A 17,600-nucleotide genomic window follows, 5' to 3' on the forward strand; every position below is an offset into this window, starting at 1 on the left:
AATTGTTCTTTTGAGATCTATGTCCTGCATTATCTCTAGGGGGTTCTCATTGTACTCCTCTAGAGGACTATTGGTATTTGCTGGGGATATATTATTTTGGTTTTTCATGTTTTATTTTTTCTCTGTGATTTTAACATGTGGATTTCTTTTGTATTTTCTGATTCTTATGTGAGAATCAAGCTTTCATGTTTAGGTCTGCTTCTTTTTGGGAACTTTATGTGCCTTTGTGGTTTACTTTTGGGCATGAAAAGCTGGTTCCTCTAAGCTTCTGGTTCTCTCTTTTGATTTTATATTGGAGTGGCCAGACTGCTTTTGTCTTCAGGAGTTCCCACTGAGGCCCAATTCAGATGAGGGTCAGATGTTTTCAGGCTTTCTCCTAAGGTCTGGATCCCTACAGGAAAGATTTTGGCCTCAGGAATTTGGGGGTTGGACTGGCCTGGGAGCTGGGCCCAGAAAAGATGCTGGTCTAGGGCAGATGGAGGCCATGTCACCCAGAGATGCAAAGGGAGATGGGGTTGAGAAGAGGCCCCAAGGGCTCCTGAGGACTGCACTGAGGAGCTGGGTTGGTCTGGATGTAAAGGATCAGGAAGAGGAAAGGTCAACGCCAGCATCAAGGAAAGAGGCTGGGATGGAGGCCATGTCACCCAGAGATGCAAAGGGAGATGGGGTTGAGAAGAGGCCCCAAGGGCTCCTGAGGACTGCACTGAGGAGCTGGGTTGGTCTGGATGTAAAGGATCAGGAAGAGGAAAGGTCAACCCCAGCATCAAGGAAAGAGGCTGGAAGGTTGTTGCAGCCCAGGGAAGCAGAGGGAGGTGAGGGCGGGACCAGGCCCCAAGGGCTCCTGGGGACCCAAGAAGGAACTGGGTTGGTCTGGATGCCAAGGATCAGGAAGCAGTGGTGTTTCCCCTAGTGTCTGGGGTGCCAAGACAAGGAATAGGACAGGACCCAGGCTAGGAGGAGAGACAGGCGGGGGAGATGGGGGGGTGAATGAGACTGGGGGAGTCAAGGCATGGCGGGCGAGTTCAACTTACCTGGAGAGAGGCTTGCAGGTTGTGCAGGCCCAGGAAAGCAGAGGGAGGTGAGCTTTATTTATTATTTTTATGTGTATGTGTATTGCCTGCATGTAGGTAAGTGTACCCGTGTAGTGAAGAGGCTGTCGGATCTCCTGGAACTGGAGTAAAGGACAGTTTTAGGTGCCATGTGGGTGTGGGGATTCAAACCCAGGTCTTCTGCAAGAACAGCCAGTGTTCTTAACCGCTGAGCCATCTCAACATTTTAAAAATATTATTTTTTTAGAAGACACATATCATTACAGCTTTAATATGCACAATAATAGTTTCCAGAGCAAAGATACAGCTCTTTCAAAAGTGGCTGTAAATTTTTAGGTTCACAGTTGAATTAATACAGTTATACAATATTGAACTCAGTATGAGCCCTGTAAGACATAAAATTGAATGAGTTTTTAACCTTTAAAAAGGATCTCCATTTCATTTTAGAATAAATTGTTCCTTGCAGAAAGATTCATTGCTTTTGCTAGTAACACTGAGATGTTGGCACATGCACCTCTAATCTGTATCTATTACTAGTCATAACTGGATGCACTTGGATACTTGGCACCTGTGTATGTCTATAAAGTTATCGGGTAGATTTCAATGGTAACGTTTATCACTTCTACTAATTAACATGACATAAATTTCCATGCTTCCTCCTCAAATATAATACATTTTTTTAAAAAATTGTTGATTTGCGTGTGTGTATGTGTGTGTATATCACACAGAACATCCAAACAATTCTTAGTCAACTATACACCCACTTCCCAGATGGCACCCTCCCATAGCCTCCCCCTACTACAGCCCTTATACTCTGATATCCCTGCTACTGTCTGCTGTGTTGTCAGCATCCCCAGCCATTCCCCACTACTTAGGATAAGCAGCCGCCAAATTTTAAAAAAGTATTTAGTTATTTTTACTGTATGTGCATGAGCGTATTGTCATCATGTATGTACCCATGGAGGTCAGAAGAGAGCATTGGATTCCCTGCACCTGGTGTTACACACAGTTGTTAGCTGCTATGTGGGCACTGGGAATTGAACCTGGGTCCTCTGGAAGAGCAGCCAATTGCTGTTAACTGCTGAGCCATCTCTTCAGTCCCCATTTCCCAAATTTGATCTCTTTAAATTGTCAAATTGTCTTCCCAGGTTAAGTACCACCACCCTCCCTCCCTTTCTCCCCTGCCCCTCTGTGTGTGTGTGTGTGTGTGTGTGTGTGTGTGTGACTGCCTTCAAGGCACACTCTTGACATGCTGCACAAGCAAAGGTCAGAGGACACGTTTCAGTGTCTTCTTTGCCTTTCTACCACTACTGTTATCATCAAACACTTAAAAGAAATTACTACTCATAAGGAAGTAGCTTCAAGACTTCTAAGAACCCCGATCCCAGCAGTTCATTGTATGACAGAGAAACAAAATGATGGTTATATAAATAATGAGGTCAAACAGAGTTCTTGAAAAGAAATTTCTGCAAGAAGTTGCATATACTTGTGATTAAGACAAGTCAGTTTCCTTCAAGTTGGCCAATGAGAAAAAAAGGGTGGGAGAACCTACAACATCATTGCCCAAACTTTCTGGAAGCTGATTCTTTCATAAGTGCCTTCGGTCTCTCAGCACAGTCTTTTGAATATATTCAGTGAGAAAAAAAGAGCTAAATAAAACTTTGATGCAAACTTGACTTTTGATTATCACTAAAAATTGCTGAGAGCTCAGTCTTATGAAAATTAGCTAAATAAAAGTTGGTGTAAACTTGACTTGAGGATATCACTAAGCATTATTGACAGCCATGTCTTATAAATAAACTATATATTACTACCACTTCTGAGCAGAAATCCTGGTTTCTCTTATAGTTGTTGTCTCTCTCATAATATAAATAATCAACAAATAAAACAAACTAGCACAGCTAGATCCAAGAGTGTTTCTCAGAATCTAGAATTTTTTTTTTGGTCTTTTTGAAACAGGGTCTCCCTGTAGCCTCAGCTGTCCTGGAACTCACTATGTAGACCAGGCTGGCCTTGAACTCACGGAGATCTGCCTGTCTCTGCCTCCCGAGTGCTGGAATTAAAGGTGTGCTGCTCCTACTTATAAATTGTAAAAGAATAAAACTTTTGATTAAATTCTTCTTTTGATGAATTAGCAATTATAGATAATGTATACATTATCCATTACATTCCTAGCTGCTGGGCATGGTGCTGCATGCCTTTAATCCCATCTCTGGCAGATCTCTGGACTATATAGCGAGTTCCAGGCCAGCTGGGGATACAGGGAGACCCTATCTCTAAAAATCAAAAAATAGAAGAAGAAGAAGAAGAAGAAGAAGAAGAAGAAGAAGAAGAAGAAGAAGAAGAAGAAGTAGTAGAAGTAGAAGTAGTTTAAAAATTAGGAGAGAAAGTGAAAGACCCAAAAATAAAATAACTGATTTTTTTCTTCTCACCTGGTAGATCATGTTATAATAAATCATTCCTAAAGAGGAAGCTCACCCATCCTTAAAGGCAATCATGGGCATAAGAGTTAGAGACTCTGAAGTGATTGGCTTTCCTGAGGACTCTTACATGTATTTACTAGAGTTCATGACATACTTGGCATTTTGTGGTATAAAGAACAAAGAAGAGAACTCCTTCCAGATGTTTCTCTTCCTCTACCAAGAACATTAAAAACCCTTATTTCTTGGCCAACTAAATCAGCCTGTGGTTATGAAGTAGACCCTGGACTTGGGGCATGAGGAAGGTTGAGAAACAGCTAAAAAGGTGCAAAGGCACAAGTGTCGCCACAGATGACATGTGCTGATGGACCCAGACCCAAAGTCCAGATATTGATTATGGTGCCACTATACTGTGCTATAAAACAGAGTGTCTGTGTTCCTAGACAATGCACAATAACCTATTTATTTGTAAAGAGACAATTTTATAATGTAACTCCAAAATGCTTTTGGTGGGGAAAAAAATACATAAAAAAGACAGAGACCAAGAGAAGGGCGGCACCCCTGGGCAGAGCCATGTACAGTCTGGACACAGCAAAAGACACTTCAGAGTTCCTTTATGCCATGAGGTTGTTGTTTACCAGGAAGCTTGAAACTACTACAAAATTAAAAGTTAACAAAACTAGGGGTATGAAGAGATGGAACAGAATTCTCCCCCCTTGTCTATATTAAATAGGTTTCAACCTCCTAGAGAAAACAAAAGTGAATGTTATCCAGTGAAGACAGGTAATTTGCCAAGTTAAGGAAGTAAACTAGACCTTTAGACTTCATCCTGCCATTCTGGTGTTTTTAAGTGATTAATGAGAAGGAAGGTCAGATCCCAGGGAGTAGAAGAAAAGCAATGTAGGTCAAAAATGGGAGAAGAGACAGACGGAACTTGAGATGTAAAAGGGAAGCTGACGTGGCACTACTTTAGTTTAGAAACAAGGAGGCTCAAGTGCCAGTAAGAAAAATGAGTTCTCATGTATTGAGATAGTTGAGAATTTTGAGTATGAAAAACCATACCTCGTGCTAACCACTGCACTACTCATAGAACACAGAACTCTCCATTTATAATGGTCTTGCTTTCTGAGGTCTGGCTACCTAGAATTAACCATGGCTCAAAAATATGAAATGGAAAATTTCAGAACTAAACAATTTTAAAGTTCATGCCATTTGAGTGGTATGATGACATCTCAGGATATCTCACTCCATCCAGCCTGGGACATGATCAGTCCATCATCCAGGGTATCCATACTGTATATACTACACACTTGTTAGTCAATTAGCTGCCAGCTCAGAATCAGATCCACTATAGCAGTATTGTAATGTTTGTATTCCAGGGGCAATTTTCTTACAGTATATTATTATAATTCAATTTTATTATTTTCTCTGTATAATTTATGTTAAGCTTTATCACAGGTATGTGTGCATGGAGAAAATACAGCAGAAGTGGGGGTTGGCACTACCCATAGCTTCAGGGATCACCCAGAAGTCTTAGACTGCATCCCTGGGATTAGGGAGGAACTATGATATCTGGAGCCATAACTCAACAGGGTGATGCAAGTGTTTCCAATGGTTCCTGCAGTAACATGGACTCTTTTTCTATGCCATACCAATTCCCCAGCATCTAATGAAGTGCTAAAAGATTTAAAACATCAGGAAGGGTTTAGAAAATCTGTACACCTATGGTTCCTACTTAGGGGTGCGCTGATCTACAAAGGGGGTAGTGTTAATCTTGCTAGCTCTTATCCCTACATCATTAAGAGCTTCTAAGTTGCCAACTAGTCAAGAAAGCAACCTTCATGTGACTCAGGAGGCTCGATAAATATGAGAGCTCTCCAGGGTGAGAGCTCTCCAGGGTGTTCAACACACTCTGACAGCATATCTATAACTGATAGCCATCATCGTTCTATCAGTGGATCTAGGAGAAAGACTAAAACATCAAGCATCTGGTTGGCATGGGTAAACCTGCCCTGTGTGCTTCCCAACATGCAGGTCTCTCCATCTCTCCTGCAATCCAGCCATGCGTCATATACTGAATATCCATTTTGCACAGAAATACAAAGATAGACAAGCCAAGACCCGGGTCTCCTGCCCTTGAAAAGCTGAAAAACAGACAGAAAGCCTTTCTTCTTCATTATTTCAACACCTCTGACACTGAGCATCACACTAGGAAGGAATATAAGAGACCGGATTTGAAACTTAGTAGACTCACTCAGAAATACCATTTGGGTGTCCTACAATTTAACTCAATTCTGACACTAACTGCCTGAGCCAACACACACCCGTGGGCAAAGTATTCAGTCTCAAAAGACCATGTATATTTCAGGCATAAAGCATAAGGAGTAGATCTCAGGTTACCAACAACTTGAGCCAGACTTCACTACAAATCATAACTTCCCACAACCTCTTCCTCAATTTGAGCATTTGCTGAAATCCACCATGGAAAATTCACTTACTACAACTCACGTATTACAAATGAACAACCAGATGAAGTGATAAATACAAAGGCAAGTCCAGAGGAGTGTCAATCCCAGGAGCTCCTGTTACACCATCCTCCTGGCACATATGTTCTTATTCATCAGTCTGGAAACTCTGAACCCTTCAGAGAGAGCTCTTATGGAGACTTCTTTACACAGTTTAAATCACTGGTCATAAGCGACTATCTCCAGTTCTTTTCCCTTCTACCTTCCCCTGCCCCCAGGCTGAGGGATGGGCTAGAAGTTGCAGTTCTCCTAATCTCAACTTTAGTTGGAGAAGCTTCTTTCTGCAGTGGGCAGTAGTTAATGCAGAGACCCATAATTGGTCAAAGTGCTGAGAATAAGAGACTGAGTGCTCAGCTCTAAATGGGACATCTTTATTGGTCCATTCCCCCACCCACCCACACACACCCTGCCAAGGCTCAGAGACCATCTTGGAAGAGGAGGAGGAAAAAATAGAAGGTGGGAGGGGGGCTGTGAAATGCTGTCTGCTGGACATGACATGGCTATTGCACTCATGAACTCAGCAGCTGTGGATACCTGCACAAGATCAAGCCAGCCACACTTCCAGCATAGACAGGGGAGGTGCTTTCCTGGCCCAACACCTTACTAAGGAGCTACTGGCAGTTGATAACCACAAAGGGAAGCAGCGTCATTCCTTTTGAGGGTGTTCCCACAACTAAGTTTCCTATGCTCTAGTGGACAGCCCCAATACCCAGATTCAGCACTAACTGGACTTAGTGAGTTATAAAAAAAAAAAAGAAAGAAAGAAAGAAAGAAAGAAAGAAAGAAAGAAAGAAAGAAAGAAAGAAAAAGCCAGGCATGGTGGTGCATGCCTCTAATCTTAGTATTGAATCAGCAGGGACAGGCATTCCCTGGGGCTTACTGGTCAGGCACCCTAGCTTGGTGCATGCCCCAGCACTTGGGAGGCAGAGGCAAGTGGATCTTTGTGAGTTTGAGCTCAGCCTGGTCTATACAGTGAGTTCCAGGACAGCTGGGGCTACAGGGAGACCCTGTCTCAAAACGAAAAAAAAAATAAAGCTGACCTTCTTTAAGGAGTGACTCTAGATAGGCTGACTAGACCCCAGTGGATGAACCTGCACTAAGGAACAGCAGGGGACATTAACTTGACTCAATAGACTTTAACATAAATGGTAGAATGCAGGACTGGAGAGATGGCTCAAGGGCTAAGAGCATTAACTGCTCTTGCAGAGGACCAGGGTTCGATTCCCAGCTCCCTCATGGTGGCTACAAACCATCCTTAACTCCAGTTCCAGGGGGAATCCAACACCCTCTTCTCACCTCCACAGCACTACACAACACAGGTACACTCACATACATGCAGGCAATATACTCATACACATGAAATAAAAATAATAAAATATAAAAAGTAAATGACAGAATGTATGAAATCCAGTGGAGAGGGGTATGGAAAGGTGCCAATGGATAAAGGGGTATAAAGACAACTAAGATGTTGTGTATGAAAAGTTGAATCAAGTACCTTGCTAAAGCATGTTTGCTTGGTCTTGGAGAAGCTAAGGTCTTAAATATCCCTTTGATGATAGAACAACTGAAAGGTGAAGGCCCAAGAAATGAGTCAGCTAAGGCAGTATGAGATGACCAGGGTTGTAATAAGCCTGTAGCAGAGCAGACAGTTCAGTGATGCTTCATTTGATGTGTCAACTTGAATGAGCTACAGAGTCCCCAGGCTAATCACTGTTTCTCACCATGTCTGTGAGGATGTTTCCAAATGAGAGCACCATTTGAATTGGTGGGCTCAGCAAGTACACTGCCCTCCTCGATGTGAGAGGCCATTATCCAATTCTAAACACAACAAAAGCAGAAGAGAGAGGAATGGCCCCTTCCTCCTGCCTCACTGCTTACCCTGGGACATCTCTCCATGCATGTTAGTGGCTCCCCAGGTTCTGGCCTTCAGGCTTCAATTAAACTGCATCACTGGCTCTCCCAGGTTTTCAGCTTGCCAACAGATCATGGAGCTTGTCAGCCTCCATAATTATGTGAGCCAATTCTTCTTGATATATATGCATATATATTTGTATATACACATATTCATACACATATATATGTATCTGTTACATATATAAATATCCCTATGTAAACTATTGGTTCAGTTTCTCTGAAATTGGTAACATATCACATGTATGATGGAGTTAAAATGGTGATGAAAATGAAGTTAACCATATAAAAAGATATAATGTATATGAAAGGAATTTTAAACTCCATATGTGAATTGAAGAATATTATTTTAGTACATCCAATTAGAGTCATACAGGACAAAAACATGTTTAGTGTGAATCTTTTTTTGGTTACAAGGAAAATTCAAAAAAATTGCAAATGAAAATAATAAAATATTCTCAAAAGTTTTAAAATAAAACTTTATCTCTATTACAGAGTGCTGTAATGGCATCCCCTGCCTCTAATTTTTCATGGAATAGCAAGGTAGTTTAAAAGACAGAGGCTTTGAAGAAACAACCATGCAATTTCTTGCAAGTGTATGCAACTTCTTGCATGACACATGTTGCACAAGATTTTTTTATCTTTCTATGCCTCGGTTCCTCATTTTGAAATGAAATCTAATAAGATGTGCATGTAAAGTACGCAGCACCATAGACTGCATGTAGTATTCCACAAGCTGGTATCAGTTTTAGAACCAGAGTGTAGAAAGGAGCTAACACGGCATCCTGAGACTGTTAAGAAAGGCCTGCTGGTATCTGGCAACTTAGATTTTTCAAGTACTGGTAAGAGTGACTCACTGTGTCTCAACTGTACCAAGAGTTTCATTTAAACTCAACACCTGCTTTCCTTCTGAAACTGTACTTCTGGCATATACTAGGCAGCGGGTACCTTTGTGACCAGTCCCCAACAAACACCTTGGGCACTGAATCTCTAATAAGCTTCCCTCACAGTCAACATTTTATAATTGTCACAATAAAATATGAGAAGACCATGCACATCCTTTATTATTCCACCAGGGAAAGACTCTTTGGATGCTTGTACTGGCCCCTAGTGCCTGTTCACCTGGCTGGTTTTGCTTTGTATTCTTTCACAGTAATGAATCGTAGCTGAGTGTGAGGAGATGCTGAGTTGGGAGTCCTCACAGTAAATCAGTAGGCATGGGGGTGGAACAAGAGACCCTGCACACTACTCAACCTACTCTTTTGATTTAATAGACTATTCTCCAGCACCCATACTGTGCTACAGTATTATAGACAGCAAGCCAACCAAAGCGTGTCACAGTCCAATCTACAATCTGATTTCTTAGCTAATAGCTGTTACAAATTCACATACTACTTGAAATTTCCTTTACTCAGCATCTCAGCATTCTTCCTCATCATTCTCCAGTCACTATTTTTCTTGAACAAATTTCAGCCCTGTGCCTCCCTGACTCTCATCTCAGTGTCACATGCAGCCTCCACTGGAATGTCAAGTGACTCTATCCCATGTGTCATTTAGCACCCAACTAGAAAGCAGGGTCACTTACCAAACCCCCATGGTCTGTGTCATTATGAGTAAGATCAAACAAAATAAACTGTCAGGAAGGTCTTTTCTTCAGTTCATTAGCACATGTACAAACATGAACGAATGAATTCTCTTTCTACCAGAAGAGAAAGAAAAGCAAACTGAAGAACAGCCCAGTGCAGAAACTGAAACACCAGTTTTGTAATATCAGACTTTTGGGAACTTGCTTAATTGGATTTCTGATGATCTAGCCAAAACAGAATTCCTCAGTATGCTTTGAGAAGCACAGAAAATTGAATTTAGCAGCTAGAATTCCAATAAGGCTCTGGCCACCATGTTGAAGGAGCTGGGTATGGAGAATAAAGACAGGACCTATGACCCTGACCATCACGATTAACTCAGAGTTCTAACAAAGTATTAGTGAGCACTGGATGGCCATGAAGGAATTAGGAATCACAGCTACTAGATCAACAGCCTCCTCACTAGTTTGCTTTTGAAGACTGAACTACAGACAATTTAAATATTGATAGAACTACTTATTGGAAACTCATATGGGCTCCATGGCTTGGGTAGCCTAATTCTAAAACATTACATTCTTAACACATACTGTTTTCAATGCACCTGTTGGCTCTTACGAGCTTTCCACCTCACAATGCTCTTTGAATCATGACTTCTAAGACTAGTGAGCTGAAAAGCACAAGATGCATCCATGGCAAACAGGAACTGAACACACCCACCCAAACAGGGAAGAAACGCCACAGTGAGGTGTTTCTGGGCTTTTCTAGAAAAAGACTGAGAGTTATCAGTGGGAAATCAGTCCAGTATTGTTAGAAGTATTGTTATTTTGAGAATTCTGATTCTTATCTTAACATTCCCAATGATTTAATATAAGGAACTATTTCTTCATTTAGGTACTGGGGATTCAACCAATGGTCTGTACACACACACTAAGCATATACTCTACCACCAAGCTACACCCCACCATTGGCAGCCGCTTACTCCACTGTGAGAGGCAACAAGTTTGTGACCATTTCAAGCACTATCTCTAATGAATGCGAGGCCATGAAAGCAGAAAGCCTGAGAGATCAAAAGGCCTTTAGAGGAGTTGGGGGGTGGGGAAGCAATCAGGCTAATGGCCAGGATCACAGGGCCACTCAGGACAGCCAGGAAGGAAATTGAATCCTAGTAAAAGTTCCAAAGCAGGATTTCTACATGCTGGACAACCACTTCATTCAGTCCTTTCCAGATCTCCCAGTGGCTGAGGCTACTCCACACTCACAGTAGGCAGGGATCTAAAGAAGGATTCCACTGATTATCTCATTCTGCTTAAGCTGAAACAATCCGGGCCCTTTTAACTTTGCACAGCTGGCCTTCCATCCCTACAGGTTCTGTAACCATAGAATCAACCAATCCCAGATGGAAAAGATTTGGGGGGAAAATACTGTATCTGTACTGCACAGACATGCAAAGACTTTCCTCGTGTCATTATTCCCTAAGCAATACAGAGTATTTATATAGCACCTATATTATATTGGATATTATAATCAATAATTTAAAATATACAAGAGGGTGTGCACAGATTATGTGCAAATGCTACACTACTTTACATAACATATTTGAGCCTATGGAGGTGGTGGTGAGAGAGACCAGTTCCCTCACAGACACCAAGGAACAACTGTATATTAACCATCTTCAAAGTGGAGGACCCTTGTGATGTATCTTAATAGTATTGGTCCATAGTTCTAAGATGGCAATGTAAAGTTTCTGAAGGATTTGGGTTAGTAAGGTCCCACTTCTACCATTTCCAACACTGTATTTCTATTCTTTCATGGACTTAGTATATTAAAGTCAAGCTACAGCAAATCAATGCCATATAGCAAACACTGAAGTTCCCCTCAAAATCTGCTTTAGATTTTAAAATAATCCTTATTTCTGGTAACAATTCTTATCTAAAACCATTCTGGACTTCTGGATTTTTCAGGTAACAAGGAAAATACAGCAAGTATACCGTATCTTCAGAGCATTCCCAGCAGGGACTGAGGTAGCCCCACAAGATTAGCCACACCAATGGGCACACAAATATATATTCATACTGAATAGGATAAAGAGGGAATGGTCTTGCCTTGGCTCTGGTTTTACACGGAAGAGTTTTTGAAGTTTTGGTTTTTAACATTTAGGAGATTTAGAGCTAAGGTACTATGGCCCTAAGGTGTGTGAACCTGAAGGATAGCAGATCACAATGATAAGCCACTGCAGGAATCAGCAGAGCCGAGATTACTTGGAGAAGCGTGGCCATTCTGTCTAAACCTGGGAGCCAAAGCAGAGAAGTCAGTGGGAATAAAATAGAAACAAACCAAAAGAAAAACAAAGTGAATCACACCTGAGAAAAGGGCCCCAGGGTGGAAACAATAAGCAAAATTAAGTCCAAATATCAGGACCACTAAGAACTCACTGTATCCAAGTTGACTATAGTATGTGGTCAACCAAGGGAAATCCAGTGCCCAGCCATTCTCTAGAACCCAAAATTACTTCAGGCGGAGAAGACCATGGCAGTACTAGAAAATGCCACGTCCGCCATGGAAGGATCAGAAAAGTGGATCAGAGGTTGCCACTCATATTCCTTGCCAAAAGGCAGGAGCTGGCTGACCAGAGTTCCTCCTTACCGCCATTCCACCATCCCTGTAGCTGGTGCTCACTGGCCAGGAGGATTTAGTCTTCCTGAGCTCCACCCCACCCACTCCCATCAAGGAACCGCTGTAGTAGATGCTTGGATGCTTAGCATCAAGAATTGAAAAATACCACTGAAGGTCAACTTCAATAACGGGTTCACCAAGTCACTGATGAGTTCCAAGTAAGTTCTACTTAATAATGAAGAAATGTTCACACAAAGAAGACTTTGATAAACAATATGGTGGTTTGTGGGAAAGAGCCATGCTCCTAATATACCTAATAAAATTCCATAAGGATACACAGGAATGTATTTTGCCTGGCAGATTGGTTCAGTAGGCTGATGCAGATCTACATATCCTAAAATATACTGACAGACTTGTATGTGATTTCCATCACATGCTAAATTTCACCTTTCAAGTCCAAATGATAATAAATCCTAACCTTAAGTTCATTAACTCCAGGGAACAGGTCAATTTACTAAAACAGGATCAACACTGAAAGCAGCAAAGTAAATTATGATTGTCTCCTACCTCTGCTCGGCCCTCATAGTAGGTTAACATGGATTTTGTAAGTACAAAAAGTCTTTCTTTGTAGTTCAAGGGTGATGTCTTCTTTTTCTGCTGTGATCTTTTAATAAGAATCTCTTCTAGGATAGTGTTAAAATTCATCTCGGTCTTCTGATCACTCCTCCTCCTGCCATTGACGACCCCAGGATTCTAAAGTAAGAAAATAAACAGTGAAAACAGGAGTTTAATTTTCTAAGGATGTTACCATTTCACAATACAAATACAGGCTTTACTCTTATGCCAGCTAGAGCCCATGTGTGTAACTCTGCGTGCCCAGGTTGAGAATGTCCAAGGCAAAAAGCTCACTGTCTCCTACCTCAGCTCAATACTACACCATCATTTCCTGGGAAAATCTAATCAAGGTTTCCCAAGATGATGATGCATCCCTTTGTCTCTCATAGACTCCCTCAGCCCTCTAGAACATTCTTCTGCTATCTGACTATAGGGAACAAATATCTCAGATGACAATACATTCCATTGCCTGTGTTGCTGGTTTACGCTGATATTTGAATTGCTCAAGATCTTGATATACAAAATAAATGACCACACAACATAATACACCTGTTTTTTTTTGAGACCGGTCTCACTATGTAGACCAACCTGGCCTTGAACGCCACAGAGATCTGTCTGCCTCTGCCTCCCAAGGGCTAGAATTAAAGGCATGCAACACCACACCTGACCATGGTAGACAATAAATGGCCATGCTGGTGGATATAACTCACATTCTAGCTCAGTAAGAATATCATCTTGATCCAGTACCCTAGTGGTACCAAAAGGAACCCATTGCTACAGGGGTATACTCTGATGCCTACATTACCCTGTACCCACTGCTACAGGGGTAAACTCTGATGCCCACATTACCCTGCACCCACTGCTACAGGGGTAAACTCTGATGCCCACATTACCCTGCACCCACTGCTACAGGGGTAAACTCTGATGCCCACATTACCCTGCACCCACTGCTACAGGGGTATATTCTGATGCCCACATTACTCTGTCCAGATCACAAGAAAAAGGAAGCCCATTCGGTCACAGTTAACGTTCCTCAGGGCACAGCCACCTGGGTACAGCCCTGTATCGGAAGCCTTTTGAAAATTCAACCAAAGGCCAGCAAGATGGTTCGGAAAGTAAAGGCACCTGCCACCAAGCCTGATAACCTATGTCCCATCCCAAGTACACACGTGGTAAAAGAAGGAAAACAACTCCCAAAACTTATCCTTTGACCTCTACACATGCACTGTGGTGTGCACATGCATGCACGCACACGCGCGCGCGCACACACACACACACACACACACACACACACACAAATAAACAAATAAATGTAAAATTTAACAAAACCTAATTCTCAACCATTTGAGGACCCAAGGATACTCAGAAAAGGCCTGTGGATTCTTCTCTGAGGCAGGTGACTCAAGGGCGGCTTTCCTTCCCTTTCCTCAGGACCTTTCAGGGAGTAGCTGCATATCAACCCACAGAGGCAAGAGGAGTCTCATGAAGAACATCTGGCAGCTACTTGGAAGTGCATCCAACTACTGGACACTAAGTTAGGTACTGAGAAATTCCACCATGGTTCCTTCCAACCCAGTAACCTTAGTGCACACGTGGAACTACTCCCTCTTCACGGATGGTTGTCCACCAGTCAGGCTTCTCAGTTTTTTATGAGGTTACTCTACAGTAGTTCAACCTCTGAATATCTGTTCCATCCTTTACAAAGTATGGAGGGGACTATCACAAGGTTAGTGTGAGGTCTAAATGAGATGTGAAAATAAACCTATTATTAAAATGCTACACAAATATCTATTATTGTTACCTTTAACTCCACTGCCATTCCCTTAGCTCAGAGGATTCTGACCTCACATCTGGACCATGCCAGCACTTTCCCAACTGGTCTTCCTTTGTTAACACTTTGCCTTCTTTTAGTGTTAACTACATACTCCTTCCCAGTGACACAGTCTTCAAAGTTTTAGCAAGCCATTTCACTCATTAGAAATCCTCAATGTCCCCCCAACACCTGCAGATAAAGCTAAAATATAGTCTAACCCCAGAGACTTCAGAATCTGACTGCAACCTGAAAACCAACATCTACTTCCACTCTTCCATGCTGCTCACAAGAGACCCCTGAATGTGCAGGGATACCTCTCCACCATTCATTCCCTGGCTACAGGACACTTCCCACTCCCCACTGTCCACCTAAGAAAACTCCAACTCAGAACTCACTTCCTTGATGTAGCCCTGCCTCATGATTCAAATCAATGACACTCTTCTAATTCTTGTGCCCATAATCTCCCTCACTCATCACAGAGCTAATTATAGTCTTACATGTCTATAGTAATTACTGTATATAGCTTAGAGTCTCACCTAGCTGTTAAGATCCTAACGTATTCATTGGAATCACCTAAAGAATTGTTTTTAATATAAATATCAAGGCCCCACTTGCATTTTTTTAGTATGTACTTAGTCTGAAGTGGGTCCTGATCATCATGATTCTCTGTGCCAAAGGAACTGTGAACCACTACCTTAAAGAAAGAGTCTGGACTGTTGTGCCTCTTTTTAAGCACTCTTATTGCTTACAGCAGCCTCTTCCTAACCAGCTACAACCCAGACCTATCAACCCATGGTGCCATCCTAATAGTAATCAAAGAAAGTCTCTTCTTTATGCATCTAATTTGGTCTTCTTGTTCTGTGTTAGAACTGAGGCTGACCATGGTAGTATACACTTGTAAATCACAATACTCGGGTGGTTTCAGCAGGAGGATCATGAGACTGAGACTAACCTAGGCTACATAAAGAGAGCCTATCTCAAAAAATACACGTATTTTTAGTACTTTATTTTGTTTTCCTGAGAAACTGTTGGTATGCAAATTCCACTTCTTTAGAAATTACCTTACCATATTTTTGTGACACATTTCAGTGCAAGGTAAAAATGACAACTTAAGAAAGGCCATCAGGGAATAAAGGCTTCCCAGTGTGCATACTCCCAGGTCACTCATACACCTCAGCAACCCCTCAGTCATCTCTGTAAGTAAGCTCAGTAAATTCATTGGTTCCCCAAGAAAACTGTAATCAAACATTGGTTTGACACTAGAACCTCAGAAAGGGATAAACATTGCTTAGTATCCCCAGGAAAAGAATTCTCACAACAGATGGAAAATTTGTTAATGTTATTATGTCTCATAATTAATGGGGCTAGAAAGATGGCTCAGTGGTTAAGAGCACTGATTGCTGTTGCAGAGGACCTGGGTTCAATTCCTAGCACCCACATGGGGGCTAACAACCATCTGTAACTCCAGTTCCAGGGAATCTGACACCTTCTTCTGACTTCCATGGGCACCGCATAACACTGGTTCACCTACCTACATGCAAGCAATACACTCATACACATAAAATAAAAATAATAAATAAAACTTATTTTAAAAAAAAAAAAGAAAAGGGAGAATGTAAAAGATGTTAAAAGGATATAGGACTGGAGATATTTTCCAAAACAGAAAAAAAACAAGAAAGCCTAAGCAAGTGATGAAGGTCTGAGTAGGTTTGTTATGATATATGAAGGATGAGACAAAAATAATATACACACAATCTTAAAATTTCTGAGGTCATACTTTAGTCAACTAGTTTAAGGAACAAAATATATGTCTAGTCAAGGTTTATCTGAGGCCTTTTGGTTTTTGCCCCAGCTTTATCTACATAGCACATGATAATTAAAAGTACCAGACTGATGGAACTAAACTTCTTGGATATTTAACAGCCATACTTTGAGGCCTGTACTAATCTGGTCAGAGGGACATAAAGGACAGTTTTTGCTCCTTGCCCTCCTAGGTCGACTAGTTCCAGGGGGACTGAGCATCTCTCAAAATGTCCTGTAATTGTGGTGGGTCACCAGTCCTCTTGATCAAGGAGGCCAAGGAGACCCCACCAAAATGGACTTGAACCAGCATCCAGGCTACAAAGAGGAGGGTCAACACAAAGGAAACATTTCTTCCACATTTCCAAATGAAGTCAGCCACAGTCAAGCAGGACCTTTGACTGGTCTTCACATAGATGGAACTGGTAAAAGGAAGGAGCCATGGGCTCCTCCCAAGCCCATGTGACCCCTGAGGAACAGATAGATCCTCAAATGACCTTAAGAGTAAAAATAAATTGTTTTATTTGGGCTAACTGTATGGTCTTAAACACCAAAAAGGAAAGTATAACTAAAGATTAAAGTGACCAGTATATTTCTTTAAGAGCTCAAGGGATTACACTTCCCAGATGTTAGACTTAAGTCCATATAAAATGTTATCTAGACAATTATTTCTCATTGATGATTTTGCTTCTAATCACAAAGTGCTGCTCAGACGTAAGATTTCAAATCTTGGTCTCCAACACTGTAGTGCCCACCTGTAGCTAAGGGAAGCAACCAGCTATTGTTCTAAAACGATGGCTAAATTTGTTTTCTCCCCCTATCTAGAAGTCTTTGAGAGGGAACTGACACTGATTCTAGCCACTCCAATAGCTATCAAAGTACCTGAAAGAAAATCCTGATTCCATCACTCTCGAGTCCAGCCTTGGCAGACAAAAAAAAAAAAAAATGGGGAGGAACCCAATGAAGGGATGCTCTTGGAAGCTCCCATCAAGAAATCCCAATGGACTCTCATATGAACATTTGAAATTTGCCCTGTTCTGACTTTTTTCTGGTTCCCTGTCTAGAATTTGTAATGCGAATTACTCTTGCCTTTACGTCTCCTTCATATCTCCTAGGCACCAGTCAAGGACTTTCTTTTCTCCTTACAGATAAAAGTTATGCAATTTGGGAGTCTTTTAGATAGACCCACTGAAGGGGTACACCAATTGCCTCACCCTATGCCCCTGTTCAGCATGGAAGAAGCCAGAGCGGTCTGCATCCTGATTCCCTAT

The 17,600-nt window shown here is 41.7% G+C and overlaps 1 protein-coding gene across 3 annotated transcripts in view; it reads right to left on the reverse strand.

The window, feature by feature from the left end:
- Tec (tec protein tyrosine kinase) overlaps window positions 1–17,600 on the reverse strand; it is a 130,234-nt gene that overhangs the window by 70,026 nt on the left and 42,608 nt on the right. For all 3 annotated transcript variants that reach the window (XM_008837702.3, XM_029565710.1, XM_029565709.1), the window contains exon 2: window positions 12,669–12,854. In XM_008837702.3, the coding sequence (XP_008835924.1) occupies window positions 12,669–12,806 (138 nt within the window). In that variant the 5' untranslated portion in view covers window positions 12,807–12,854. The remainder of the gene's footprint in view (window positions 1–12,668; window positions 12,855–17,600) is intronic.

Source organism: Nannospalax galili, unplaced genomic scaffold (genome assembly GCF_000622305.1).
Source record: "Nannospalax galili isolate Female #2095 unplaced genomic scaffold, S.galili_v1.0 scaffold318, whole genome shotgun sequence".
Lineage (NCBI taxonomy): Eukaryota > Metazoa > Chordata > Mammalia > Rodentia > Spalacidae > Nannospalax > Nannospalax galili.